General features: G+C 47.3%; 12 protein-coding genes across 12 annotated transcripts; 5 read left to right on the top strand and 7 right to left on the bottom strand.

Moving 5' to 3' along the window:
• Window positions 1-1,652: 1,652 nt before the first annotated feature.
• On the top strand, window positions 1,653-3,695 carry N7479_010369 (uncharacterized protein; the record flags this gene model as incomplete). Its single annotated transcript, XM_057258060.1, has 5 exons — window positions 1,653-1,727; window positions 1,798-2,189; window positions 2,253-2,457; window positions 2,530-3,456; window positions 3,507-3,695. 5 exons carry the CDS (start codon window positions 1,653-1,655, stop codon window positions 3,693-3,695), a joined length of 1,788 nt encoding a protein of 595 aa, XP_057105518.1.
• Window positions 3,696-5,709: 2,014 nt separating this feature from the next.
• On the top strand, window positions 5,710-7,345 carry N7479_010370 (Cytochrome P450; the record flags this gene model as incomplete). The annotated part of the gene is made up of 3 exons (XM_057258061.1): window positions 5,710-5,988; window positions 6,067-7,161; window positions 7,226-7,345. 3 exons carry the CDS (start codon window positions 5,710-5,712, stop codon window positions 7,343-7,345), a joined length of 1,494 nt encoding a protein of 497 aa, XP_057105519.1.
• Window positions 7,346-8,517: 1,172 nt separating this feature from the next.
• On the top strand, window positions 8,518-8,879 carry N7479_010371 (uncharacterized protein; the record flags this gene model as incomplete). The annotated part of the gene is made up of 2 exons (XM_057258062.1): window positions 8,518-8,625; window positions 8,646-8,879. 2 exons carry the CDS (start codon window positions 8,518-8,520, stop codon window positions 8,877-8,879), a joined length of 342 nt encoding a protein of 113 aa, XP_057105520.1.
• A 144-nt stretch (window positions 8,880-9,023) lies between these two features.
• On the bottom strand, window positions 9,024-10,495 carry N7479_010372 (uncharacterized protein; the record flags this gene model as incomplete). Its single annotated transcript, XM_057258063.1, has 2 exons — window positions 9,024-9,788; window positions 9,860-10,495. 2 exons carry the CDS (start codon window positions 10,493-10,495, stop codon window positions 9,024-9,026), a joined length of 1,401 nt encoding a protein of 466 aa, XP_057105521.1.
• Window positions 10,496-10,885: 390 nt separating this feature from the next.
• On the bottom strand, window positions 10,886-12,040 carry N7479_010373 (Aldo/keto reductase; the record flags this gene model as incomplete). The annotated part of the gene is made up of 1 exon (XM_057258064.1): window positions 10,886-12,040. One exon carries the CDS (start codon window positions 12,038-12,040, stop codon window positions 10,886-10,888), a length of 1,155 nt encoding a protein of 384 aa, XP_057105522.1.
• Window positions 12,041-13,532: 1,492 nt separating this feature from the next.
• Window positions 13,533-14,152, top strand: N7479_010374 (uncharacterized protein; the record flags this gene model as incomplete). Its single annotated transcript, XM_057258065.1, has 2 exons — window positions 13,533-13,623; window positions 13,668-14,152. The coding sequence occupies 2 exons, from the start codon at window positions 13,533-13,535 to the stop codon at window positions 14,150-14,152; spliced, it is 576 nt and encodes a 191-aa protein (XP_057105523.1).
• Window positions 14,153-14,530: 378 nt separating this feature from the next.
• N7479_010375 (GNAT family N-acetyltransferase) lies at window positions 14,531-15,028 on the top strand (the record flags this gene model as incomplete). The annotated part of the gene is made up of 1 exon (XM_057258066.1): window positions 14,531-15,028. The coding sequence occupies one exon, from the start codon at window positions 14,531-14,533 to the stop codon at window positions 15,026-15,028; it is 498 nt and encodes a 165-aa protein (XP_057105524.1).
• Window positions 15,029-15,607: 579 nt separating this feature from the next.
• On the bottom strand, window positions 15,608-16,897 carry gprC (the record flags this gene model as incomplete). Its single annotated transcript, XM_057258067.1, has 1 exon — window positions 15,608-16,897. The coding sequence occupies one exon, from the start codon at window positions 16,895-16,897 to the stop codon at window positions 15,608-15,610; it is 1,290 nt and encodes a 429-aa protein (XP_057105525.1).
• A 3,131-nt stretch (window positions 16,898-20,028) lies between these two features.
• Window positions 20,029-21,096, bottom strand: N7479_010377 (Gfo/Idh/MocA family protein; the record flags this gene model as incomplete). Its single annotated transcript, XM_057258068.1, has 1 exon — window positions 20,029-21,096. The coding sequence occupies one exon, from the start codon at window positions 21,094-21,096 to the stop codon at window positions 20,029-20,031; it is 1,068 nt and encodes a 355-aa protein (XP_057105526.1).
• A 587-nt stretch (window positions 21,097-21,683) lies between these two features.
• On the bottom strand, window positions 21,684-24,137 carry N7479_010378 (uncharacterized protein; the record flags this gene model as incomplete). The annotated part of the gene is made up of 1 exon (XM_057258069.1): window positions 21,684-24,137. One exon carries the CDS (start codon window positions 24,135-24,137, stop codon window positions 21,684-21,686), a length of 2,454 nt encoding a protein of 817 aa, XP_057105527.1.
• Window positions 24,138-24,626: 489 nt separating this feature from the next.
• Window positions 24,627-25,721, bottom strand: N7479_010379 (putative pre-mRNA splicing factor; the record flags this gene model as incomplete). Its single annotated transcript, XM_057258070.1, has 1 exon — window positions 24,627-25,721. The coding sequence occupies one exon, from the start codon at window positions 25,719-25,721 to the stop codon at window positions 24,627-24,629; it is 1,095 nt and encodes a 364-aa protein (XP_057105528.1).
• A 101-nt stretch (window positions 25,722-25,822) lies between these two features.
• N7479_010380 (uncharacterized protein) lies at window positions 25,823-27,367 on the bottom strand (the record flags this gene model as incomplete). Its single annotated transcript, XM_057258071.1, has 1 exon — window positions 25,823-27,367. One exon carries the CDS (start codon window positions 27,365-27,367, stop codon window positions 25,823-25,825), a length of 1,545 nt encoding a protein of 514 aa, XP_057105529.1.
• Between the last annotated feature and the right edge of the window lie 60 nt (window positions 27,368-27,427).

The following is a 27,427-nucleotide window of genomic DNA, read 5'->3' on the forward strand; positions in this document are numbered from 1 at the left end:
TAATGAGGAAAGCCAAGGCAAGAAGCATGAAGTAGTCATCGGCTAGGAGGGACTTCATATATTTTATCCGAACTGTGATGCGAGCAACTGTGAAGACAACACCCAGTGCTACTCCAACCCAAGTGACGGCTATGAGGCCAGTTACCGAGAGCTGGGTGGCCACTCCCTGGGGGGCAGGTGCACTGATCATGGCCACAGCAGTCAGGATGTGCAAGTTTTAACAATTCCTGTTGTGAAGGAACAACCAGAATATGGTGATTCCAAATGACCTTAGACGTCCATCATGTGGAAGGCTGAGGGAAAAGAAAGACCCAGCAGTGTTTGCATAATTGTATAGAAAGCAAATTCTATATGTGGAAGTAAAAGAATAATATTCCGAATGCAACAGATCCTTGTCGACTAATGACCGACAAAGCTCCGGCCGAGAATAGTAATATGCAGCATGACGGAATACGCATTGACTGGGGAAAAAGTAAATACAACATATCCTGGTCAACCAAAGTACCAAAATACGAATTGACAGCTGAAAAAATATATACTCTGGTCGAAAGTACCGGAATACGAATTGGTTGCTGAAAAGAATATATATTATGGTCAACCAAAGTACCACAAGCGGGTTGTAGAACCCGCATTTTAGCCCATGCTCTGCGGGTAATCGAGACCGGCCCCCAATTAAATGAGACCAACAGTCATCCGTCAATTCATCTATCGAGGGGCTAGTTTGTGGATATTGGAATGTACAAAGAGGCAAGATCTGCAGCAGTGCGTCAAAAAATTAATGAACAATTTCATAATCCCTGTCGTTAGATTAACAATTTCACCCCTTACATTCACCCTTTTTAAAATAGTCGAGGGGAATCATTGGGATCCTTTTCAGATAGAATTTCAATATTGATATCAGTTAAAGAAATTAAAAAAATGGGACCAATCTTCGATAGTCTCTGCTCCCCAGGTGATCGGAAGTATCCGGGGTTTACGGGCAAAAGATCAAGTGGGAGCAGATCATAGTTTAATCTATGTATTTTGTTGGGGACTAGTAGGCTAAAATCTCCAAGCGAGGTCGGTTATAATTATCCTTGATTAGTGTGATTGGTGGTAATATATATCTAGCGGCCCCGCGGTTTAGCCACAACGGCTTAGCCCTCTAACGGTAGTTTCAAGCCCAGTGTGCTTCATGGCTGCATTGTTTGTGACATGGCTTTCATTGTCACATCGTGAAGAAATAAAAAGGCGTCTTCTATCACATGACTCTGACGCTCAATTTCTTCATCAAATAACCTTATGTTCTTTACTCTAACCTAGGAAGAATTGTTTTCCCCCCCATGTTCTTCAAAGTCAAAGATAATTGAGAATATATCAACTTCATGAACCCTGACCCACACAGACCACACAGACCACAACATAGAATGGACTTCAACAACGCTAAGAGTTTCCACTCTTCAATTAGACCGGAAATTGTCGCAAGATGAGCTGATGCGACACTGAACCTGTGCTGGCTACATTCGTACGCTCAACGGTGCTCGGAAGTTATTCGATCCGCGCGCCCTGCCGCCAACCGCCCCTTAAATATTCGACTGAGCAGCTCGTCTGCTTTGGATCTGTTAGAAGTTTTTTTCCGATCCGCTACTCCCTTGGGACAGCTGAATTTCGCCATGGTGCCGAGAGTTTTCTCCCTTCTAGCTTTCGCCGGCATCGGCTATGCGAGTGCTCAGGCCTCGTGCAAATGCGTAAGTCATATATTTGAGACCGACAGCGAGTAGTGGCTTATCTGTGTGCCTATATTGACTTTCTCCGAAGACTCCAGGCGACTCATGCTGGCCTTCTGTTGACACTTGGACTGCGCTCAATAAAACAGTATCCGGGAAACTTATCCACAATCTCCCAGTCGCTATTTCGTGCTACCCCGGTACTTACCAGGACACCGAGGAGTGCGCCCACGTCTACTCGCAATGGTCCAATTCTACATTCCAAGAGCTTTCCCCGGTCGGATACGTTTATCCTACAGCCGACCCATGCCCTGCTGTTGACCTGAGCTCAGGCACAGAGCCTGGAACATGTACCCTGGGGCCCGCCCCGATTTACACAATCAATGCAACAGAGCCCGCAGAGCTAGCAGCTGGCATAGCATTTGCGAAAAAGAACAACGTTCGCCTGGTTATAAGAAATACGGGACATGATATGTTGGGAAAGTCAGTTCTACCCATCAAATCATCCATAAATAATCTATCCACTGACTTTTAAGTCGATGATAGGAGCGAAGGTTATGGAGCACTCCAAATTTGGATCAAATATATCCAGAAGGGAATCACTTTCCATGAGACCTACGCTGCTTCCGATAAGTGCACACACAGCGGTTGGAAAGGCTCTGCAATTACCATTGCCGGAGGGTATGTTTGGGGAGATGTATACAATGTGGCATTCAAGCGCAATGTCATAATTGTCGGTGGAGGTGATCCGGTATGAAAGCCCATATTATATCCACAATTGCGTGATGATAAATGGACGATGCTAATATCTCCTTACGTGAAGACCGTTGGCTGCATTGGCGGTTACACATCAGGAGGTGGTCACTCGCCGGCTAGCCGTGACTATGGTCTTGCTGCAGACCAAGTGCTAGAAGCTCAGGTTGTACTAGCGAATGGCTCTATCGTTACAGCTAATGCATGCCAGAATTCGGATCTCTACTTTGCCATTCGTGGTGGTGGAGGCGGCAGCTATGGCGTCGTTATCTCCATGACGTTTAAAGTCTACCCCAGCAAGACTGTTGTGGGACAGGCCCTCACGATCAGTCTGATTGACAAGGATACCGATTCACTATTGGAGGCTATCACCGATATCTACGAGCAATATCCTAGTATCATGGATGGCGGATTCTCTGGGTACGGATCCTGGTCTATTAACAGCCCTATGCAGCTGTTTTCCAACAAGACCGTTGGTTATACTCATGCCATTGCAATTATGGGCAAGTCGCTGGCTAATGCCCAGAAAATCTTTGACCCAGTTCTGAAGAAGCTGCAGAAGTACAATGGTACTTCCCTCGATGTATCCGTTTCATGGTATGAGTTCCCAACATACGCAGCCTATTACCAGGCTATGTCGGGTGTGAAGCAGAATGTTGGATCATCACACTCAGCTCTCACTTCGCGGATGATGGGAAAAGCTGCTTTGGCTTCTAACCACACTCGACTGCGCAACATGATCGGAGTTACGGCAGGTGAACCGAACGAATATGCAATCACCAATATGGAGCTTATTGCCGGTGGCAAGGTCCTCACTGATGGGGCTGATAAGCACTCCGGTCTCAACCCTGCGTGGCGCTCTACCTACATGGTGAACGTTGTCGCTAGAGGCTGGGCAGACGACTCCACTTCCCAATCCGTCAAGGACGATATCACCTACAACAAGGGAGCAGCCATGACTCAGTTGACCCCAACCCTAGGTAGCTACATGAATGAGGTATGTATTCCATCAATCATTGCCGAAGTCTTATACTAACAACTAAAAAGGCCGACCGCAACGACCCCTTGTGGCTTACTAATTTCTATGGTACCAACTATCCTCGCCTTGCAGCAATCAAGAAGAAGTACGATCCGACGGGTCTGTTTTACTGCCCGACTTGTGTGGGCAGTCCTTCGTGGTACCAGCGAGCTCTATCTGGGACAAAATACGGTCCACTTTGTCCAACGGGTGTTTGATTTCCACACTCTTACGCACAGTACTGTGGATTATCCTATTTTGTTTCCAAAGTTTTGCTTTGGCAGTTTCATTTGTCAATGTGATTGACGTGCCAATCAGGACATACCTAGTCACAAGGGCTTGCGCATGCGCCTTTCATCATTGTACCGCATACCGCATTTGTCTATCCCTTCTGATAGATCTCAATATTATAGTGCGGTAAGGATTTTATTTATGGATATGATGATATACGTGTAATCTAAACTAGCCGCACCCCAGACCAGACCCTAGTTATTTTTCTCGGCGAACGAGTCACCTTGGAGGCTGTTTGATATCCAGTATTGTAACATAAATGAAGATTTTTTTTTTTCTTGTGTAGTAGGTCACATATTCGCACAGGAAGTAGAAACGAGCGTTAAAACGATAGTACAATTCCTCTAGAAAGTTATGGTATCCCAGCAAGTGACTATAAATTAGCATTTCTGGATCATTCGATCTCGAATACCCCGTACTCCATATATATATATGTATGCATCCCGCCCCACACCCCTAGGATTACCTAATATTCTGCCTGTCAAAAGAATCTCCATAAAGTATAATCATCTCTACTATTACTGCATCTATAAGAGCACTAGCTTTAAGAGTCAAGAAGAAAATAACACAGTAATCTGTCTACAAAAACCGCTGCTTCCTATACTGTTTCCAGGTAGTTCTATCCATACATGTTATACATTTTAGGAAGGCGGTATCAGCGGTGTGCAATTACTACTGTACTCTGTACTCCATACATATATGTATGCATCCTGTCATGCCAGCCCGGCCAAGAGATCCCACTTTATGCAGGCCATAATGGTATGTAATGATCTTACTAGATAGGCAAGAAATGGGTTCTATCAGAAACCGTTTCGAATCGTAACCATTCAATATGAAGAGTGTCAACATTTGAAGTTAGGTAGTGACTATGTGTAATTGGTAACGTATCTTGCCCTGTGCCGTAAAAGAACAAAATGTATTACTAGTGTCTCCAATATCACTAGTAGTTGGTGCCCTTCTCGGCCAGGTGTTGCGGGGTATTCTGCGTAAGCCCTTGATCGTCTAACAAATCCGATCGGCGAACGGACGCCTCGTGCGGAGTTCATCGCTTTGGTTTACGCTAGCACTAAATTTTGCCCGTCTTGTGACGTGTCTAGTATGTGAAGCTGAAGCCAGATTCACTAGTGCGATCGGAAAGGCCAATTAGGATGGGATACTTTGATCCTTGAGGAATGATATTTTTATTTTCATACTTTGTACATGTTCAAAAAGGGTTAGATAGACTAAATATTGAGGCAAATCGACCGGAAGGATTTATAGTTCTACAGAAGCAACAGATACGGGAAGCCTGCTGATTTGTGGCGTCTAGGTTGAGTATCATTGGCTGAATAGATATCACTAGAGATATAGAGACTTATTCTCAAACCTGTATCTTCAGCACGGCTACAGCGGGGTAGATAATTTGCAGTAACTCACCACAGGCCTTATGTACGCACCTCTAGGACAGAATATTGTAGATACTTGCTGAGGGTAAGGCTGATCATGGAAACTGTCTGTCTGTGCCTTGTGTCCTTCTCTACTTTGTAGGTCATCGAAAAAGAAAAATTTTACTCATTCGCCAGTCATATGGAGGGCATAGACAGCGCATGGCCTCCGCAATCCGTATATTTTTTGGTTGTCAAACAGTCAAACAGACTATAAAATTGGATATATTAATAGTGGTGCCGTTGGTTTGGTTGCACATTGATATTTGGCCACTGGACTTTGCTCCTTTAGTCTCTATGCAGATAATATTTTGAGTAATTTCATGATGGTGTGTAGACTAAGGTGTTTTTCTTAGCAACTCTGCAAGCATCCAAAAGAAGAAGCAGTACCAACAGCCACTATGCGATATGAGTTGGGCATACAAATTGCTTGGCAGCTACTTTCTGTGTATATATACATACCAAAAAGCCATTTCTCGAACTAACACGCCATCTCTAATACTGGATTATCACTACCATGACCATGCTTCCGGTTGCTGCGGCATGTTTGGGAATAACTATTGTTGTCCAGATTATTATCATTGAACGAAGACTCGCTGCCATCCCAGGACCATTTCTGGCCAAATTTACCGATTATTGGAAAGTATACCATTTGCTGAAAGGCGACTATGGCGAGACTATTTACTCGTGGCATCAGCGCCATGGTCCCATGATCCGCACGGGTCCTCGTCATATTAGTGTGGGGGACCCGAATGAAGTCTCTAGGGTTTACCAAATTAAGCCTCTGTTACACAAGGTAAAGCATTCCCCCATGGCCGTCTATGCACAAAAATGTCATAGTAGAAACAAAATCGACTAACATGTTGTTCTTAAGGGAAATATGTACAAGGGTGTTGTTGGCTGGGTTAAAGGAAAGAACGTTGCCGGACTTGAGGGAATGGTTGATGAAGTGGAACATACAAATGTCAAGAGAGTGATTGCACCAGCCTTTTCTTGGAGGTCTGTTCTGAACTACGAATCTCATATTAACAACAGCGCGGAAGAACTGGTAAAAAACCTTGAAAATCGCGACTTTGTTGATATAAATGAATGGTTTCCATACTGGGCTATTGATAGTATGAACAACATTGCCTTTTCTACTGATATGGGGTTCATGAAACAAGCCACGGATATCGGGGGGACCATGAAAACAATTCGCGCTTTCACCTCAGTTTGGATGTATATATTTGCATTTCCCACCGTTTTCATGTGGTTTGCATGGGCGCTGAGCTTCTTTGTTGGACCTAGCGGAAAATTGGTCGCCATGTGCTTGGAGCGCGTCAGTAGTCGGATGGAAGAGAAGAAGAAGGAGGACAAGGTCGCGACAGAGGTGGACCTTCTGGATTTCTATATCAAAGCAAGACAGGAGCATCCAGACATCATTGCACATGAGAGAGTCATCGGAATGACGTTCACGACACTGCTTGCTGGAGCTGATACCACAGCTTTCAACCTGGCGTGGACAGTATACTACTTGCTCAAAAATCCAGCCGCTCTCCGATGTCTCCAGGAAGAGCTTGACAAAGCTGTTCTAGAAGACAGTATGTCTTACCCACCAACCCTTCAGGAGTTGTCAAAGCTTCCATACCTCGATGCTGTCTTCAAGGAAGGTATGCGATACGCATTGATACTTCAGCTGAACATGGATCGAGTTGTGCCAAAGGGCGGAATGGAGATATGTGGCCACCATATTCCAGCAGGAACCACCGTCGGATGCCTGTCACGGGTGATTCACTTCGACAAGGGTGTTTATGGCGCAGATGCCGAGAGCTTCCGGCCCGAACGATGGCTAGAAGCAAGTGAAGAGCAACGAAAGGTCATGGAGCGATGCGCAATTTGGTTTGGAAGTGGAAAGCACACTTGCATTGGTCAGCATTTTGCTCGGGCAAAGACGATCAAGGCATTGTCCATGATGTTGATGAAGCTGGAGGTAAGCTGGGAGATTCTATTCAACGCCCTTTCTCTTTCAATACTGACAACTGCTGACCTCTTAGATCTCTGATGCTGATAAAGACGCGAAAATGGTTTCCGGAGCTATCAGTTCGACACGTGCGCCGACACATCCTTACTACATCAAAGTCAAGAAAAGGGACGTGTATCTAGCAGAAGCGTAGATAAACAGAGTGTTCAGAATGTCGAAGATATCAATGCAACATTTCCTATTTTTTCTTCGTTTCAGTTCAGTTCGCGGTATTTCGAATATAACTACTGGTACGTCAAGTGCTCTCCAACGAACATAGTAATGGCAGGTAGCAGCTTCCTAAAGCATCTGGAAATCACCAGTCAATATCGGGGCTATGACCATTTCGTCTGTACGGGCTGAATGACCATTTTCATGACCGACCCACTTTGGGTCCACGCCTTTGTTCGTACTTTCATCCAAGAAAGGAGACATATAAGTAGTTGGCGGACGTTCAGCTACAACGTGGATAGGGTCATTTTTCTTTTCAAAAGCTGATCTGCGAGGTCCGAAACTTGATCGTACATGTGCTAGCCCGCTTTGAGATCGGGAATATTTCTTTGTATAACGAAATACCATGATTACAGTCGAGGAAGTAACTAAGTCACATAAAATGATCATACTATTCTGGTGTATACAGTCCATTGGGACTCCCTTCTTCACTTCTGAAATTATCATCGAGTTTTCAAAGTATCTTGTTCCACTGTTTTACATCAATATCCTCCCATCCATTGCAAGCACGATGATATAGTATGATGCGTAATTAGGAGTGGGCTGGTTTTGACCAGCTTTACAGCGCATTTAGTCTTCTTGTTTCCAAAACCAACCTTTCTGGATGGATCGGAGCTGCCTACCTCACACAGCGGGCTGTCACGAAGAAAAGTTCAAGAATCGACTCCCAATGTAATAAAGAAGCAGTACGAAGCTTTAATTAATAATTTCTTGCAAGACGCTGGTGTGAAAACAAACCATGAGCCGAAGTCTACCGAGATCCTTGAGGTAGCCATATTCGCCCGCATCGAGGGCGTTACCCCGGATATGCGTTTACTGGATCTACTATTGGCAGCTGTGGCTATATGTCAGTTTCTATATGGGATGGTGGGATATCTTCGCTCTTGTCGCGGGCCTATTCCTTGTAGAGCGACAGGTCGTCTCGGAAACACCCGAAGTAGAGTGCAAGATTCAGTTAGCCCCCCATGTCTTTACTCGGAAAGACTATCACAGGGGCCTACACAAGGTTCACAGAGTTAGTTTCCTTCCCCTAGATCCGGATGGGTATCTGTTTTATACTGGGGATATAGTTCCTCTGTGTAACATACCAAGAAAATGAGGATTGATTCTTGCTTCTGCTTCAGCCTTTTAACTGCGATGGCCCTGAGACACTGTTTAGGCGCTGGAGAAGTTTTAGAGCTGTGCTTTCTATCCATGCTGTCAGTAAATCTTTTTATCTGCAGACGCCACTCAACTTACGGCTAGCACAATACTTGGGCAAAGTCTCCTTCTCTCTATCTGCTCCATCCAACTGTGCATCTTATTTCCAAACGGCCAGTGAGAGAGCGCTTATGGTTTCTGGCTGCACAAGCCGCTTGGCCCGGTACAATCGATGCTACCAAGCATGTTCTACCGTTTGGTGGGGCTTGGATGGGATTCATATCTACTTGCGGAGTAATCATAGTTTTACTATCTAGGTAAGTAGCAGACATTTAGAATCGGTTCGTGGATGAGAAATGTGTAGAGATCGTGAGACTATTTGCAAGGCTGGCCATATGATAGGGCCTGCGAGTTAACTGTAATTATCATCTTGGAAGGCGCATCTCATATTGATCATTCTTTTAGATTGTCGGCACGACAGTTCCAGCCAGCATGGTATTTCCGACGCATTCCATTTCGGCAGCCAGCGCTGGATCCTTTTGAGCAGAATTCGCAATATACGTCATGTACTGCTCCCTGCTGATAGAAGGAGGGTTGTAAGACACTTTAATGCCGTGGGGCCGTAAATCAGCTCCCATAGCATCCATTCTATCCCACGGATACACATCTCCAGCGCCTTGCCAGTCGCAGGGGGTAAATTTGATTTTAATCCTCTGAAGTGGACATCGGCACTCAATTGCCTTGCGTGCAAATAGTCGTAGCCAGTCTTCTTCCTCTTGGTCGAAGTCGGACAAACTCTCACCAAGTTGCTGATCCAGCAGAGTCAAATCCCAGTGGAAGACACGAAGGCGCGATGCGAAAAGACCGTCAGGGGGTTGGTAAATTGTCCTCTCTCTGGGGCCTTGATGACCTGATATTTGCGATGAGAGGCTGAGTTCCTCTAGGTTGTCAAACTGGCGCAAATCAAAGCCATCGAACCCAGGGCTGCCAATGCCGTATAATGTGATCGACCGCAGGGTTTTTCGATGAACAGAAAGAATTGGCTGCAATTTTGCCAGCCTCCAATCGCTATAAAATCCATCGGTAGCATAGTCATCACCAAATGTGTATTTAAGCTCAAATTCTTCTAGACGGCTCGACCAACGGACAAGTCCTTCGAGAGATTTTGGAGTTAGGAGAAAACTGCAGAGCTGAAGTTTCGTGAACGGGGCCATTCCCGCTTTTTCCTAAACATTATTCTGTTAGTATATCGATAGAAGCTCAATAGAATCTGGGGGTCCGAAACGCATGCACGTACCCTAAGTGCTGCCTGGGACATTTGATCTCCGTAAAAGGAAACCCCGTCTAGGTTTAGTTTTTTGAGATTGGGGAGAAACCCAGACGTAAAATCACCTAATACGTCTATCACAAATGGTAGGTGGAGGTCGTAATTGTAGTTGGAGGAGAGTGACAGAGTATCACAAGCCGACTTTTGTTCGGTAGCTAATCGGAGCAGCTCCCATGCCTTCTTGCCATTCAAATCCCAGAAGGTCAAGGTCTTAGCGGCAGTGAGCCAGGTAAGACAATCTGCTGCAATATAGAGATTCCTGTCGTTTGATTTGCTCCAGATCACTGTGAGATTTCGGCAAAGTTTCCAAAGTGATGGATTCTCTCGGAAGCTTCGATGAAGGTTCTTGAAAACTTTCTTCGGTTGTCTCCAGGCGTCATCGTTGGTGTTGATCCCTAAATCCATATACATGTATGGCACAGTAATTCGATGAAAGCGTTTGCACACAAGAGAAAGCGCAATGGCCATCTCGTAAACTTTAGAATGCTCGGGTAAACACCTGTGGCTACGCAACACCGGCGCCGTTAAACTGATAATCGCATCCAAAATCTCGTCTGGCAATTTGAGGATGAAGGCCTGGTGTTCTAAACACATGTTATTGTCCATGGTCGATAGCTTGATGTGAGATATGTTGCGAGTAAACTGCTTTCCAGGCTGAAGAATGAGGGGAACCCGTGACTTTGTTGAGCCTCACCGTAACTTCCAAGGGTTTTTTGAGCCCCTCGTTTCACTTTCAACATAGCAGCCTCAAGCCCCTTGCGCGACAGTGCTACCTATAGGTTTAACCAGAGAGACCTTCTTGGTGGAGATGCTCGCCAGCCCTTTATGAGCGCATGTTGGTACTCCGAAGGACCTCGACGCGTCATCTCTCTCCTTTCTAGGCCTTTTTTTCAACTACTTAAGTGGACAATCAACCAAGGATAACTCGCGTACTATTTCTCTCATGCTTTTTTTGCTGGTTAATTCTTAACGTACAGATGGCCGGCATTACCAATTCTATTCTGGGCTGGTAATAGATTTGGATGACCGTACAAAGGCATACGGAGCATTAGCGGCCAAGAGGAAGACTGCTTTCCCAGTCACTTTGGGATCCGGCCCAATAAAGTTGCTTGGGAAGCCGACATCAAACTGCTTTTGGCTCTCGAGGTATTCGATTTGTTCCGCTGTCAACCGCAGGGTGAGAGCCTGGATGTTATCCTTGAGATGCTCGATTTTGCGGCCGCCTACAAGAGGGAAAACATTTGGTGCTTTCGCCATCACATATGCCAGGGCAACCGCGGTGAGGGATTTAATCCCATGCTCGTTGGCTACCTTTTCAAGTGCTGCACTCATTGCAGCTTCCTCTTCGCTTTGTTCCGAACTCAAAATGCTCCGGAGACCCTCTCCCTGAGATTTGCGTCGTTCAATTTCCTCCTTTGTTTTGAATTTTCCGCCGCCCATGACATCCCAAGGGGCGAGCGCCATTCCAAAATGGCGCGCCATGGGGATGATTTCGCGTTCGAAGTCACGCAGCATGACATTCCATCTACCCTGGTAGATGCTGAAGGGTGTCTTCCCGTGGGCTCGAGCATATGTATTTGCCGCTGCCACAACCCACGCCGGTGTGTCTGAAATACCCAGATACAGAACCTTACCCTGCTCAACCAGGATGTGAAGACTGTCCATGACCTCTTCGATTGACGTCGTTTGATCCCACCAATGGAGATACAGGATGTCAATCCAGTCGGTTTGCAGCTTCTTCAATGAATCCCGAAAACTCATGTGGAGGCTTCGCTTGTGATTGCCGCAATGGTTTGGGGCCTTCCCCTTGCCTAGCTTGTGTGATCGAAAGTCTGTGGTGAATTTGGTAGCGACCACCAATTGATCGCGGTTCTGGCGTTTGGCCATCCATTCCCCAATCCAAGTCTCCGACTGTTCGTCCTGGTAATTGTTTGCGGTATCGATGAAATTCCCGCCGGCTTCGTGAAATGCATCTAGAAGCTTGAAGGACTCCTCCTTACTCATCGAGCCCATTGTGTCTTTCCACGCATCTCCAATTGACATGGCTCCGAGCTGAAGAGGTGAGACGCGAATTCCAGCCGTCGAAGAGAGAACGCGGTAACGTCCCAATTCGGTAGTCGGTTCAGGAGCGGGAGCCCAAAGATCAGCCATGATGAGTCTAGGTATCGGGATACCGGTAGATAGAGAGGAATGAAAACAAAAGTCGGGATTTGAAACAGATCAAACTTGCGTTTGCGAAAGTGGAATATTTATGTATTTTTGAAAAGAATCCGACATGGTGACGTCACAGCCGTTATATTTTTCCTGGTAGTTTCCAGCAGTCAAAGAGTCATTGAACAATTCCCACGCAAAAGCTAAGACAATACTTTGGAAAGCTTATAGTGGGGCCATTGTCATCAATCTGCATTAGTCTCCTTTCCGGGGAGCCGAGAATCCCTAGAGCCGATCTCGGGAGCCCTCCGCTTTTTTGTCTAGATTTTGGACCCATTTCCGATTTAGTATGTTACAAGTCATTAGTATGTCCAAAATTCAAAATTAAAAGAGTTGTTCAGCCGTAGATTATTATTTATCTAGATATTGTTGGACGTAGATTAGCCAGCTATACACATTAGAGCTACATGTGACAACTTAATTGTTCATCGGCCTAGTCACAGTTAGAGTGACCAATAAGAACGATTTTGTCATCAATAGTGGGGGACATTCTCAAGGTAATTTAGCATTGAAGTTCGGATTTTGGATATACTATCGCCGAATGCCTGCGGGTGTGAGATATTCCACGCCTACATAAGTATTCAATCGGTTGAGAAGTGTCATCACAGCTTCCAAGTCAAGCAAAGTCTGCAGAAAAAATCTTCATGCACGAGGGATTATAGAAGAACGTTCTGCCTGTAGTAGAGAAGAGGGGACGTAGGCCTCAGGCAGTCATACCGCAATATATAAAAGATTTTCGAAGGAGCAGTCCTGTTCCGTTCTTCTTTTCCGTTGCCTAATAATTTGAATTTGGATCAATACAAAAGCGTACCATCCTCTGAGCCCAAATATTGCCTTATGATCAAGAAGCAGTATATACGAATTGCTGCGATAGCCTGAAGTCATATAGTTATAAATATATATATATATATATATTGCATTCCAAGTGGCAGGTGCCAAAATTCCAGCAATAAAGTGCTATACTAGCGACGTGTGGCGGTTCTAGCGCATATAAATAGATAAATATGTTCACTTGAGGTAGGAGATATGTGACGAAGAAGCAAAATATATACAAACTTGAGGAGCAGATCCTCCACTGAGGAGGTAGAAATAGGAATGCCTTTCAAGTCTATGAGGGCAAGCAATCTCACATAACAGCATCTATGGACCTACCATATTCAGCCAGCGAACTGATACAATTTCTTGGTCATCATGACACTATCTTCACCTCCAGGGTCGCTCTCCTTCTTTCCTTATTGTATATCACTCCCATCTCTCCAAGTTATCTTATCTGTCCATGCAATCCGTTATTCAAAAAAGCTTTGCTTCGCTGTCAGTGCCTTCTAAAAACACGTACCCATTTACTGACGAGACCTTTCACTAGCCACTACTCTAGCTCTTACGATATTCACTCAGTCTACGACCATCCGAGCCACGCGACATTTCACCTCAAATGAAAACATTTCTCACTCTCCCCGTGGAAATCCATGAGATCATTCTCGAAGACGCTATCGTGACTGGGCGTGAAAACCCCAGATACCCGAGTGAGGTAAACAGACTTCGTTGGTCAGACCCATCGTACCTTTAGCTGAGCAATTCCCTACTAGAGAAAGCGGGGCCAAATTCAATCACAACGTCCCTTCCATTACTTCTCACATGTCGACAAATTTTCATCGAAACTCAAGGTGTCCTGGAAGACGCATGAAGATACCTTATAAGCTCGATATCATGATGAAATTCAATGGCGATTACTATCCAACTTGGCTCCGCATCCCAAAGATTACAACCCATATCCCAATACTGGACGTCAATGTGCGTGCCTTTGGGTCGCCATTGAAGTTAACACAGTATGGTTTGGTCCCTACTTTTTCATACAGAGATCCTGCTTCTCTAGTCATCAGTTGTATTCTGAAACTATTCTCTCGGTTTTCTCGGTTGCCATCAGTCACGGGCAAGAAAGGGCGGTCACAACAAACCCGGAGAGAGTTATCCTTTCTCGTCGCCATTCTCATTTTTAACATTTCTTCGCCTACGCTCAGGGTCTCAGCAGCACTCGGTGGACTGCCATACTAAGAGATTGACCTCGGAGATCAGTCGGCGTAGTTAAATTGACGAATCTCATAATGCGACTTGTGTCTATGTGGACATTGGATGATGCCCAAGCATGGAAGAGCAAAATGATCAGATCAAATTTCCAAATTCCGCATAGAAATTCTGTTCGAGCTATGAATGAGTGTCAAATTGAAGGTTATCTGGGCTTATCTCCCTGGCATTGCATTTATTTTGAGAATCATATCGTCTCGGCCGAGCAAAGAAATTCATATATAGTTGTCGGTTGTATGTGGGGTAGTTCTGACTCACAATGCGAGCGATAGTATTCTTAAATATCACATCGCCCAATTGCCTGCTTAAAAAATATTGAAACATCCTGTCCTCTCCCCATCATCTATTATGGCCACAATTTCCACCTCAACGTCCCTATCGGACAGCAATCGGACACTTCAAAAAGCCACACTCGAAGATATACCCGCCATTAAAGCCATGGTCGACGCCGCCTATTCAAAATACATCGAGCGGATTGGCAAACCCCCAGCCCCCATGACAGAAAACTGGGTCGAGACGATCCGCGCGCACGAAGTTCTCGTCCTGAGGGACAATGAGCAGATCGTGGGCTCGATCACATTCTACGAGGACAAGCAGACAAACTCGCTGAAAATCGACAATGTGGTGGTCGACCCGACAGCGCAATCTCGGGGATATGGATATTATATGATCAGACACGCAGAAATGGAGGGCCGAAAACAAGGGCTGTCTAGTGTAACATTATTCACCAATGTGAAGATGTTCGAGAATCTTGGATACTATCCGAAACTGGGATTTGTGGAAACGGAGCGAAAAGTGGAGGATGGATTTGAACGTGTATATTTCTATAAGAAGCTTGGTAAATAAGAGTATCATATGACTGCAGGAGATCGTTCGTATCAATACAGGCATCTTGGATTTCTAAGGTACGTGGGGGTCCGGACGCCACTGTTGGGGTTGGGGGCTATTATGGCCACTAAATTTGAGCGATAATTACCGATCGTATTCAGGGTGGAACCATTTAGACCGTGCAATGCGTCAGATTACGTGGGAATCCTGTCAATCAATACCAAGTCATGGGTTTTCATTCAAAAACATTGTAGCAGATGTGGATCACCGTGTTTCACATGAGGAACGAGCTCGCCCTTTTTGAAAATATATACATATAAGGTTCTGTCATAGAAGAAGAGTAAGGGTGAGAGGATAGCGAGATAGAAGTAGAAGACAAGAAGAAGGGGGGAAAAAAACGAGGAGGAAGGAAAGAGGCGGAAGAAGGGTATGAAAAGGAGACATGAAGTGGTAGTGACAAGATTGTGGGCGAAGGAAGATGAAGTATAGCGACAGCAAAAGTCTATCAAGGGCATCATACCATAGGAAAAAATTAGTGGCAATGATCTAGATAGCGTGGGAATATAAATGAGAAGTGCAAAAAGTCAAAAGAAAAATTCATCTCCGCCACCCTTTACCAGCTGGCCTATTGGAGGAGAAGTCCTCTTTGCTAGAGTTTGAGGCACTAGCGACTGCCACAGGATATGCAGGCTCATGCGTGATCTCGATGGTGGTTTCTTGGTATACCTTGCCGATCGGTGTCATTTCAAGATCATGCCCGTGGCCGTGTCCGTTTGCTGAGACCATCTTATCCATTGAGCCATCGCGGTCGATTTCATCGGTAAAAGTATCCCGGTTGCGCTTTGGATCGGCAGTGATGGTGGTAACGTTGTTCTCACCACGCTTGCCCCTGCTGCTGGTGAATTTGTTGTAGGAGCGGTCTGCGCTAGGTTCTGAGTCGATGATCAGATTGCGGCGGGTGAGCGTGTACAGAATGACATCGACCAGCCCGGAGCTGGTGATTAAGGCACCGGCACAGCAGAAGAATACCAGGTTGGGTTCATTGCCGTGTGCTGTGGCCATGCGGCCTGCAGCCAGGGGTAAGGATAGGACAATGTAGACGATTGGGTAGATCGTCATGTAGCCTACAACGCGGCGCAAGCGCTGAAGGCTTGCCAGTTGATTATTGCCGAGAATGGAGGAGGCGGCAATCTGTCGGCGCAACTGGAAGTACATCACGGCGTATAGAAGGACTGTGCCGAACTCGGCGAGGAAAATCCAAATGTAGTGAGTCCATAACCGGGTGGTCTCGTATTCCTCCTTGATCCAGCACCAGGCTCCGGAAGGCACGAAGATGTCGGCGCCGTACATTCCTATCGGAATGGCTACAAGTAACGCCAGGAAAATCCAGATACCAACGACAAAACCGACGAAGAACTTGTAAGACATTTTCCGTCCCCAGACGACTAAAAGAAATGTGTGAACGGCAATGGCAAGCACGAACAGGCCACTACCGGGGTCTCCAATTTGCAGCAACAGGCCTTGGAGAAAGCATGCGACGGTGCCCGATTGGATTTTGTCCGTCATAATCCATCGCAGACAAATAATGAATGCAAGTGACTGTTGAAAATCCGCCAGAATAAGGTTGTAAATAAGAATGATGTACTGGTTGTAACCAATGTATCGCGCATAGCTGCCGCGCCAGAAAATAAGTCGATAGGTGATGAAACCGAGGAGTAATGATGTTGCAACGAGGGACATGAGGGCCATTGCTGAAATTGCTATTAAACCTTGTCGATGCGATGCTGGAAGAGGGTCGATATCAAGCTCCACAGAGCCGGTCAATCGAGCTGCTAATGAGTGCTCGTTGTTTCTGGGCATTAAGCCCATGAGGATAAGCGAATACATGGTGGAATGCGCTTTCGGTTGATATCACTTCGAATGTTCCGCTATCATTGTCTGATTCAAAGAAGTGGGAACTGAAGGCTGCAAGATGGCGTTTTTGTGATCACTGTCTGAAATCTGGTCGAGGCAGTAAAAGGTGATATATAAAGCCGATGCGAGTGCTGAAAGATGAGAGGTTGGCTGTAGTAACACGGTAGCTGCCTTATAGGCTGCCGGCAGTGGAGGACAAAGGATAGCTCAACGCGGGGAACAAGCAACAGAGGTGAAAAATGAATGCAAGCTGCAATAAGAGAGAAAGAAACAGCAACACTACTGGGAGTGATTGAACTCAAAATTTGATAGACTAGGACAGAAGAATGAGTGTTATACCCATTGGGCCTTTTCGTGTATCAATAGCTAGGCTATGCACGATATGTTCGAGTGAAGTGTAGAATTATCTGTGGGAAATATGGACATCTGAGGGAGGGAGTCCGATCTCCATAATACCTCAAGGTCCAGAGCTGCAAATCCCTGTATACAACGTACTGTACTCCACTTTAGCCCACTCTTAGCCCATCGGTGCCCATCAAGTGGGTAAGGGGGGGGGGCAACTTCACTACAAGATGTCGAATAAAACGGCCGCAAACTTTAGCTTGGCCGGTCTCCTCCGTACTAACCACACGACGGACAAGCCGAACTAGGTATCTGCCTACAAAAGTACATACTACAGAAAATGCGCCAGTTGAAAACTGTTCTGCTATGCAAAACGAAACATCCCCAATTTTCAGAACCACTAAGATGGCGCAAAATTCATTCAGATGCTTCGGGCTCCGTGCTCTCCGTCTCAAGGCCAAAGCGTACATTGGCCCATTGACAGGGGGCTCGGATCCCTAGTACCCTACGTTCGCTGCAGGGGAAAGGCTTCTGGAACACTAGCGGAGGGGCACTGAGTTCAGCGTTATTTTTTGAACTTCATGATTTTGATGATTTTGAAAACATCACCATATTCTACTATAACAGTTATCAGCAGACTCTTTCCTGAACTGATCAGAGGCGTTTACAATATAAAGTCGATCGGCGCTATATCATGTCAAGATCATCTGGGTCACAAAGAAAAAGAACACAAAGGACAATGTGGGTGACCAGGGGTGTGGGCCGGGGGACCCTGGCAGGTAACGAGAAAGGGATTTCAAGTGTAATAACCCCCGCACGAGAGGAAACCTGGATTCGGACATAGGGAACGTGGTCAATGTTCAATGTCAACGCTCAACAAAAGGATTATTTAGCCGTGGACATTGAACCTCTTAGCCGTACGATGGGCCCAGTTAAGCTTCGGTGCGCCTCTAACTCTACAACCGCAGGTTGACCAACACCTTGCAATGGAGTCCACGGGACCAAACAGTTTTTCTCTTTGAAACTTAGTTGTATTGTAGTCGTCCTGGTCCCCGGGGAAGTGATATCCAGTATTAAGCCATCTGCATAAAAGAATACCGGCTATAGAGGTCATACGGATGGCAGCTCTTTGTTAGACCCCCTTTTGGCGGTTGAATTTACCAGGAATATGAGAAATTGGAAAAAATCAGATTCTGGAGGCTGCTTATCTTTGTACGGTTTGACCCTGGCACGGACTAGTGAAGATTTGGATAAAATCAGTTTAAAAGCAAAAGGATGATTACGCACCATGTAACTCAGAGCCGCAGCGATCGTGGAGTTAGCAATGGCCCGCTCATAAGGAATCTTAGCCCCGAGTTAGAGCGGGATGTTGCGGGATGTCCACAACCTAATGCGTAGAAATTGCGATATGTCTCAGATATTATTCCGTGCCTCAGGGGTAAATCGGGAACATCCGAGTTTATATTCCACCATTCTCCTTGACAGCTCAAACTGTCAACCTGGATAAAACAATCCAACCTTGATACAACCGACAGCTATGCTATACATATATTTGCTTGAATATAAGCTTCCCAGTGTTAAAAGGCCCATAAACGCCATGTTTCATTCGCCTTTCCCTTCGCCCCGCTCGTTGCCGATCCAAATTCCAGTCACGCAGCGTCCACAGCAAGAACAAGGCTTTGAGCTTGAAAGATTCGCACGTACTAGAATGAGACGGAAGCTTAAGCGGCCCACCAAAACCTTATGGGTTGTGTTTCTATCAACCTCCCCCGGTGGCATTCAACCTTATGCCCCTCAACTTTCATTTACCCCTTAACATTCTAGGAACCCAGAAGCCGTATTTCGATACATAGCCTGGGTCCACACGCTCAAATTGCTGAAGATTCGAAAAACAGGCCGACTTTCCTGTTTTCCGTGCCGATATCAAAAATAACTATCGATCTTTAGCGTCCGTCTTTTAATCTCACATCACCCAGATCATACCCTGAGACTTCAATAATCAATAGCGTATGATTATGTCTAGGATTTCAACTTGCTAGGCTGATGATCTGCATTGAAGTGCAAAAATTTCCCAATTTAGCGGTAGACTAGTACTGTCTGGCTACATGGTGCCCTCGCCCCTAGACTGTGTGCCATGTGATCGCCATATAGTCATTTTTCCAAGTCTTAAATCTGGTGAGTTAGGCTGAAATACCATCAACGGATCTACCTGCGCAAAAACAAGAACCATGTGGGTCGCGACGCAAATGGTAAATGCTATGGATTCTTCACAAATCTCACTGCAGTAGTACGTGAATTTTCCTACCCAAGTTAGTCCCGACTCGTCACTTTCGTATGTACCGGTGCGGAGTTTCCGTCGTGGATAGCATGGGCTGAAGTGGGTGGCGGTGGAACTTGCTTATGCAGGTTGCCCCATCGACGGGAATAGACCAGCAGGATATGAAAAAGGAAGCTGAGATCCCTAATGGGGTCAAGAATGATTTCTAATCCAGTTCAGAGCGGGCTAGGTAAATCCACAGAAGGTTTCTGCGTTGGCGATTCTTTACTCACGATACATATAAATAGGAAGTATGAATTGCCTGTTACGGTTACTGTGTAGTTTCACAGCCTCACATTATGAAACACCTAACCATCGCATGCCTACATGGCCGCTCATCCACCACTCTGGTACTTCTGGGCTGCAAGCTGCGGTTGATCCCATGCTGCTATCAGGACTTTCAACTCTTAGGATTAAAACTAGTTCGCAGGCATATGAAGAGTAATCACACGTCAATTGCACGTTTTTCGCGCATAGAGCGATCCACCGCGGAAACAATGGTAAGTGACCGGATAGCATCCATCATATGCTGCGTAAGATCTTGATTCTCCCGAATAGCATCCAGTAGAAACTGCTGTTCCCGAGCACAAAGCTCATAGTGACTCGGCTCGCCCTCCATGTAAATCATACGATCATTTGGGCGTCCATCAACCACAGTGCTCACACGTAAGCCGGACATCTTCGTATGGCTATCAATATCGGCTGAGCCACCGGCCTTCTCATTATCGCCCATCACAATCGACACAGAGCCACGAGGCCCCATCACATCTTTTACGAAATGCGCCGTCTCCGACATCATCGGCCCCCATCCAGCTTCATACCAGCCAACCGATCCATCCTCAAAGATCACCTGCAGATGTCCATAATTCACCTGTCCGTCGGACGGGAGTTCATCGCTAAGACTGAGACCCATGCCGCGCACTTGAACGGGCTTACTATCGGTGATTTGCAACATAACGTCGATATAGTGCACGCCACAGTCAATGATTGGGTTCTTTACATCCTGTAGTATGCGCTTATGGATATCCCAGGCATCGCCGCTGGATCGCTGGTTCAGGTTCATCCGCATAACGAACGGTGGGCCGAGCTGTCGCGCCTGGCGGATGAACTCCACCCAGCTGGGATGGTGCCGTAGGATGTAGCCAATGACGAGCTTGCGATTCGTTCGTTGTGCTGTTTCCACGACACGCTGTGCGTCGGCTATTGTTGCTGCTAGTGGCTTTTCGACGAAAACGTGGGCTCCGGCTTCCATTGCGGCTATAGCGTAGGTTGCGTGGGTAGCTGTGTGTGTGTTGATCGACACGATGTCGGGCTTCAGTAGGAGGGCTTCTTCAAAGCTAGGCAAAATCGGGTACTTCTTTAGTATATCTGTGAGTTTCTTTGGCGCACTCCGGCTAACTAGGCCGATGATCTGAAAGCCTGGGTTGTTGTGGTAGGCAAGCGCATGGCTGTGGCCCATCTGACCGATCCCGACCACAACAACTGTCAGGGGTTGATTCTGGGGATTTTCCATGTTGAAGATGGGCCTGAGTAGTAGAAGTTATATAGAGAATGCCGCAGCACGACGCGATCGTACAGAATATATAATATGTTGGTATATTGATAGTTGCATTCACTTTTGGGCTCACCAGGCGGGGTTTACGCGAGACACACTAGTCTATATCTACCTGGGCAAGTTTGTGTTTACCGATCACGTTCTAGAGCGGCTGAAAATGTTGTAATATATTATTGCAATAAGATCCAGTTCTCTAATACTGCACAACACTAACAATTGAACCGCTGAGGTGCTAAATCAAACTTGTATCATGGCCCAGGCGCAAAGGCAGGCGTCAGGTCGGGGGAAGCTCATAGCATTCATCAATCATCAAAAACCAAAATAAAAAGCGGCGAGGGAGGCATGAGGCCAAGCTCGGAAAAACAGAGCACAAGGAAAAGTGGGAAAAACATAAAAAAAAGCCAGGACAAGAAAGTAGGGAGGGGTATCATGAGTCCGTCAAGCCCATTGCAAAAGCAAGTATCCAGCGAATAGTCCCGAACGATTCCAACTCTATACGTAGGTCGAAAAGAATTACTCCCATTACATTCCATCCCAGTGCCGATCTATCTCCGCCTCGAGCTTCGCGTATCGCGACGACCAAGACCGTCATCTTCCTCGTCCTCCTCCTCGACAGGAGCAGGCGTGCGTCGCTCCGTGCGTCTCTTAGGCCGACGACGTCGGTTCGAACTGATATTACTCGCCGAGTCATCGGGCGCAAGAGAGCGGTCGTCATCGAGGAATTCATCTTCGCCGCCGCTTTCCCATGTGCCGATGCCCGAGAAGGGCGTGCCCATGCGTGCTTCGACGAACGAGCCCCGGCGGCTTTGGTTTGCTACCGAGAGACCCGCGCCACGTTCGCGCAGTGCGCGCCGCACGGCTTCGGCTTTACAGTGGAGGGCTTCAAAGGCGTCTTCGAGGGCTTCCATTCCAAGGAAAATGTCGCGCTCGACTTCTGCTAACGCGGCAATTTCGGTTTCCTCGTCTAGGGCAATCGGGCCGCCAAATGTGGCAGGGAATACTTGTCCGCCAGCTTGGCTAGAGGGCCGGAAGCTGCTGTCCATATAATTGGGCGTCGGTCCTCGAGATATACTGCCACCTAGGGGCGTGTTAGAGCGACTGCCGTAGCGAGATCCGGCGGCAGTTGCGGCGGGGCCTGTGTCTTCCGCGCCGCTGCGGAGGAATCCGTCGAAGCGGCCGGAAATCAGGATTTCCCACTCATCATCGCTGATGGCAGACAGAGTGGCGAGGACATGGTGGAGTGTAGGGTTATTCAACATGTACATAGCAGTTTCAGGGTCGCGAGGGAGGGAGGGTAGTCGGTAAAGACGCTGGATTGCCGAGGCTGACGAGATAAGCGCCGAAGGTTTTGGTCTGGGCTTTTCGTCGTCGGATCGTGGGACAGGAGTAGAAGAGTTGATCCCAAGCAAAGAGCAGAACAACGAGCGCTGGTTGGGTTCGAGGTGCGTAAGCATGGCGAAGGTCAACGTTTCATCGTCGACCTCGTTAGGAGCGCTGGTGCCTGGATCATTCTGCTCATAAAGCCATTTGTCGACAGCGACCTTTGTCTTTCGAGATTGTCGGATGAAGTGGTCGCGGTACTCTTCAGGAACATCAACGTCAAGCTTCTGCATTGGAACATGCTCATCGCCTGGCGCTCCTGTATCCACGGTAGTTGGTGCCATCGTGAATGGAGGCCACATGGGAAGTTCCCTGCGGCCAGACACAAGCTCCAAAACCTCGCCCCAGCTCACCCCGTCTGGTTGATCATCTGAATCAGCTTGGTCGCATATATGGCAGTTACATGGCTCGGATGAGATGTCACGCGCGAACACAGCTTCGAGGCGATCCAATAAACGTCGGGCGACGGACCGATATCCTGTTGCGACGGCGAGAGATCCATTCTTACTCATGACCTTTTGGTAGTCGTCTAACAAACGGTTATATGGATCAAAAATTTTGCCAGCGATACCCCGGGAGTGAGGTTGTCCTTGCGATAACGGATCCTTCTGCCCGAGGCTAGCCAGTAGTGCTCTCGAGACCTTATTTTCCAGACCACCATTTTTCAGCAAGTAATCTACTCGCGGAATAGTGGCAGGCATTTCGGGCGGAGGTGGGGGCGGCGGGGGTGCCCCAAACGAATGCGGATTTGCTGGTTTCACAAAATCGACCGATTCGTCGCTGACACTGCGGTGATGGGACATGGCCGATCGATTCTGGGTGCGAGAAGGGGGTTTTAGAGGTGGGGTCATAGGTTTCCGTGGCACAGACTGTTGCTGGTTGGGGGCAATAGATGTCGCATCCGAACCGTTAGCTGACTCTGCGCCAATATCGCGAAGCGTGATGTTCGACTGTGAGGCAGACATGGTCGAGCGGCTCGACCGTTTAGGCAGTTTCCTGTCATCGGAAACCTTCGTCGTCTTGGGCTTGTGGCTCGATGACCGAGGCGCAAGTTCACTCTCATCTTTGGGTATTCTGGATTTTGAGGGCGTCTCTGTCTCTGTTCGTGAGGTCTTGCTAGACTTGGACTTCGTGCTATCATCTCGTTTTGACCGAAGACTTGAGGTGGACCTGTTGACTTGAGCTCTGATTTTGATATTTGTTTTCTTAGGTTTGTCCGTTTCCTTCTCATCTTCGTTGACGATACTGCCCTTCCTCGAATCTTGATCGAGGCCGGTCAGGGGTGGACTAGGAGGAGCATGGTGATTCTCGCGGTGGGTATTTTTCCCGTCGTCATTTGTTAAATCGGTCGGGTCCGGTGTGGGGATATTCGGTTTTCGAACACCTTCCTTGCTGTGAGCTTTGGAGAAAGTCGGATATGGTAAACTCGTTCTCGACTCGAGGAACGAGGCGGCCTCCGATCTATCTAATCCAGGCATGGAGGACCGGCGGGAAGTCGATGATCGAGCCGTGGGAGGATCTTCTGGGTCCTTGGTTGATGTCTTCCTGTTTGTTTTGTTTGTCTTGGCCTTGACAGTCTTCGACTTCCTATCGTCGCGGTTTAGTCTAACAGGAAACATGGCGAAATCCGATCGAGTTGTAAACCCGCGAAAGGGTCAGTCGTCGGTTACCTTGGACTCGCAATGAGGGGGAATGTGCTCCTATTTTTGTTCCCAAGGTTATCCTGGCGCTTAGGTCAGGCCGTTTGTTACTGGTCGCTTAAGTGCGGGAACCAATTCAGCATTCCGCGTGTGTTTGTGAGAAAGGGATGAGAGTAAAAAAAAGAAATGAATACCCTCATTCAGGTACGGCGCATGAAACTGTTGGAAGATGAAAGAAATGCACTATGCGACTATGCGGTGAACAATTTCGGGCCCCGCTCTTGACGTGGATTTGCTGCATGGAAGCCTGATCTCAGATATATAAAGAGTCATTCTCAGCTGACTTTCTGAGGGAACACCGCAAGTTTCTACTGCCTGAGGCAACTACATTCTTTTAAACCTATACAGTTGTTTGAAACATTGGGATTCAAGCTACCATGTACATCGAGAGAGAACTACCTATTCAAATTAATCTGACTCATGCAATCCATTCACAGCCTTGACAGGGGAGGTCTCTAGTACCCAATTCCCCTCTTCTTCACGAGCAACCCCTCCACTCTGCGCAGCTCTCATCATCTTCTCGCTCGCAAGTGTCAAATCGCCCGTGTTGTAATCCCAAACCCATCCTTCTTTCAGCCACATCCATGTAAGATACGCACGGAGTTCCTTGTCGTGTGGTAGAACGCACTTCCATTCAGGCACGAATCCGATCTCTGTCGCATCCTTGCCGATCCAGTCCGAGGCTTTTCCACGCAACTCATCGCGACAGAAGATCCTCCAGCTATCAAGGGAATACGCTCCAACTCCAGGTAGATGTGCAATTTCCCAGGCGACTCGCAAGTCTTCTTCGTCAATGCATTCTTCACGACCGACATTTCGACCGTCCAGTTTTTGTGGGTAGTGGAGCTTCCGATATCTTTTGCTTTTGTTAGGGGGATCTGATAGCCATGTTTGGGCCAATGTGATGCATTTCCTGGCACGTTGGTTTTGAAAGCCCAAGCAGTTTATCATCGATACGAATTCGGATAGGTCTGCTTCTGCCATCGCCTCGATCGTAGGGTATCGTTCAAAGACCTTGAACAAGACCGGCAGGGCAACGCCACCGCGGGTTCGATTGAGAAAAATGGTTGCAATGAGTAAACGAAAGGGATCATGTGCAAGCTGTTCCTGGATGAGTCCGAAAGAGGGCGCATCAATAGGGGGAAACGGGAGGCAAGATCCAGGATCAACTAGCACACGTGGGAAATATGGAGAAAGCTTCTGGACTTTGGGTTGAGGGGGTTTGATGGGTTCTGGGTGAATAAAAGGGGTAGATTTCACAGGCGTTCTAGGGTCGGGGTTTGTGGATTGGGATGCAAGACTGGGGCTCTTCGGAGGTGATACCGTGATGTGAATATGCGATAGAGGATCACGCACATCATCCCAATCAAAATCAAAATCAAAATCACTAGGCACATCACTCAAGGAAGAATCTGATGACAGGAAGTCCTGGGGCAGATTCAAATCTTCTAACAGCCGTCGGGTTTCAGGGGGAATAGAGAAATCATACAGCAAGGAAGCCATTTCCCGCTTGCTTTTCGAGCCAACTTTGGAATTGTCGGCTCTCAAGAAATACTTAGACTTAACCTCATCACTTGGAGTCGCACCTGGCAAATCACTGGTCTTCAAAAATCCGTGTCCCACAGAGTTGGATCGGCGGGTAGTGGAAGATGAGCGGAGCTCCGTCTGCTTCCGTTGGAGCTCCCGAAAGAGGTTTGTCGCGGAATGGAAGGCGAAATTCGGCCTTGATCTGCTCCATCAATGGAGGTATCTTGAGGTTGAGTCTTTGATACATTGGTGGAGTCGCCTTGGGGCTGTTCCTGTCCACCCAAGGTCATTCGATGTTTGTTGCGCAACTTCCTCCGTTGGCGCTTGCGCTTGTTTTTTTCTTTATTTCGAGTTTTATCTGAGCGACGTTTCGTTGACTCTGCTTCTGATCTTTCAGTCGGAGGGCTCTGAGGAATAATCCCGATGGCCTGAAGACCTTCGTTTTGTGGAGTAACTGCCGTAGCTTCAGGGACGAGCTTGTCATCGGGCGCAGAGTCTGTCAGGTCGATGATTATGCTGGTTTTATCCCGAGTGAGATTTGTGGGCATCTTGGGCAGATCTGGCATGTTGACCTCTTGTTTCGGTTCATCCGGTTCAACACAGGCCTTGTCCTGGTCTTCAATTGGAGCACCAGCCGTGACATGCGCTTCCGTTACCTTGATCGGCTCATCACGCTGTACAGAATCGTGGCTGTGCCGTTTTGCCTTATCCGAGTGGTGTCTCTTGCTTTTCTTGTTCTCGTTTCCCTCGGAGTGATCCGAGCTGCTCTTGCGCCGCTTTCGGCGCGGGATTTTGGTGTGTTTTTCTTGCTCGTCATCCACTTCCTCCCCGAATGCAGAACTGGCATCTTCTGTTGCTGTAATTTCACGGTCCTCGAGGTAGATCTTTCGAACGTGGTCAATCAAAGCATCGATAGCTGTGTTGTTCATTCCAGCCTCCATAGCGAATTCACGCACTTGGCCAGTAAATTGTCGCCTAGTTGCACGTCGAACAGGTTGAACTTGTTCCATCATGAAAGACTGTGATGCAATGAACTTCAACACCTCCATCTGCTTCTCTAGGCTCACCGAAGCAAATATCTTCTCTTCTGCCGTAGTTTCGGCATCATCAGTCGGCATTTCAGATGAATCAGTAATTTGAGGAAGCGCAGCAGCGTGACTATCCCCCTGGGGGACGGGGTGAGGTTCAACTTCCAAGGCTTTCTTCTCAGGCTGGGGCTGTGTGATGTCTCCGGAGTTCACAGGCGCTTTATCATCGCCATTGAGATCCTCCACTGTCACGCTCTTCCTGATTCGAGAAGATCTTCTCGACTTTGGTTTCTTAGATGTGGTAGATGTAGGTGAGGAGGAGGTCGAGGGAGTAGGAAAATGCGGCGACTTGGCTTCGATCCTTGGGCTACGACGAACGTTGAGCTTTGGAGAGTCAAATGTGCCATCATACCCAAATGGACTCGAAACACCAACGCTGCTGTCCATCATCTCATCCCGGGATTCAATGCTCGCCTCCTCGGACAAGATGTTGTCGACAGCACGGTCAAAGAAGCCGTCGTCGAAGGTCTTGAGGGGGTCGATGTCGAAGGAGGGAAGGGGAACAACAACGGAGATGTTACTGAGTCGAGCCATTGTATTATTGATGTCACAGCGGATAGCAGGCTGTCTAGAGTGGGAAGTTGGGGAAGTTCG

Source organism: Penicillium vulpinum, assembly GCF_028829585.1.
Source record: "Penicillium vulpinum strain IBT 29486 chromosome Unknown utg000004l_segment0_segment0, whole genome shotgun sequence".
In the NCBI taxonomy this organism is placed as follows: Eukaryota; Fungi; Ascomycota; class Eurotiomycetes; order Eurotiales; family Aspergillaceae; genus Penicillium; species Penicillium vulpinum.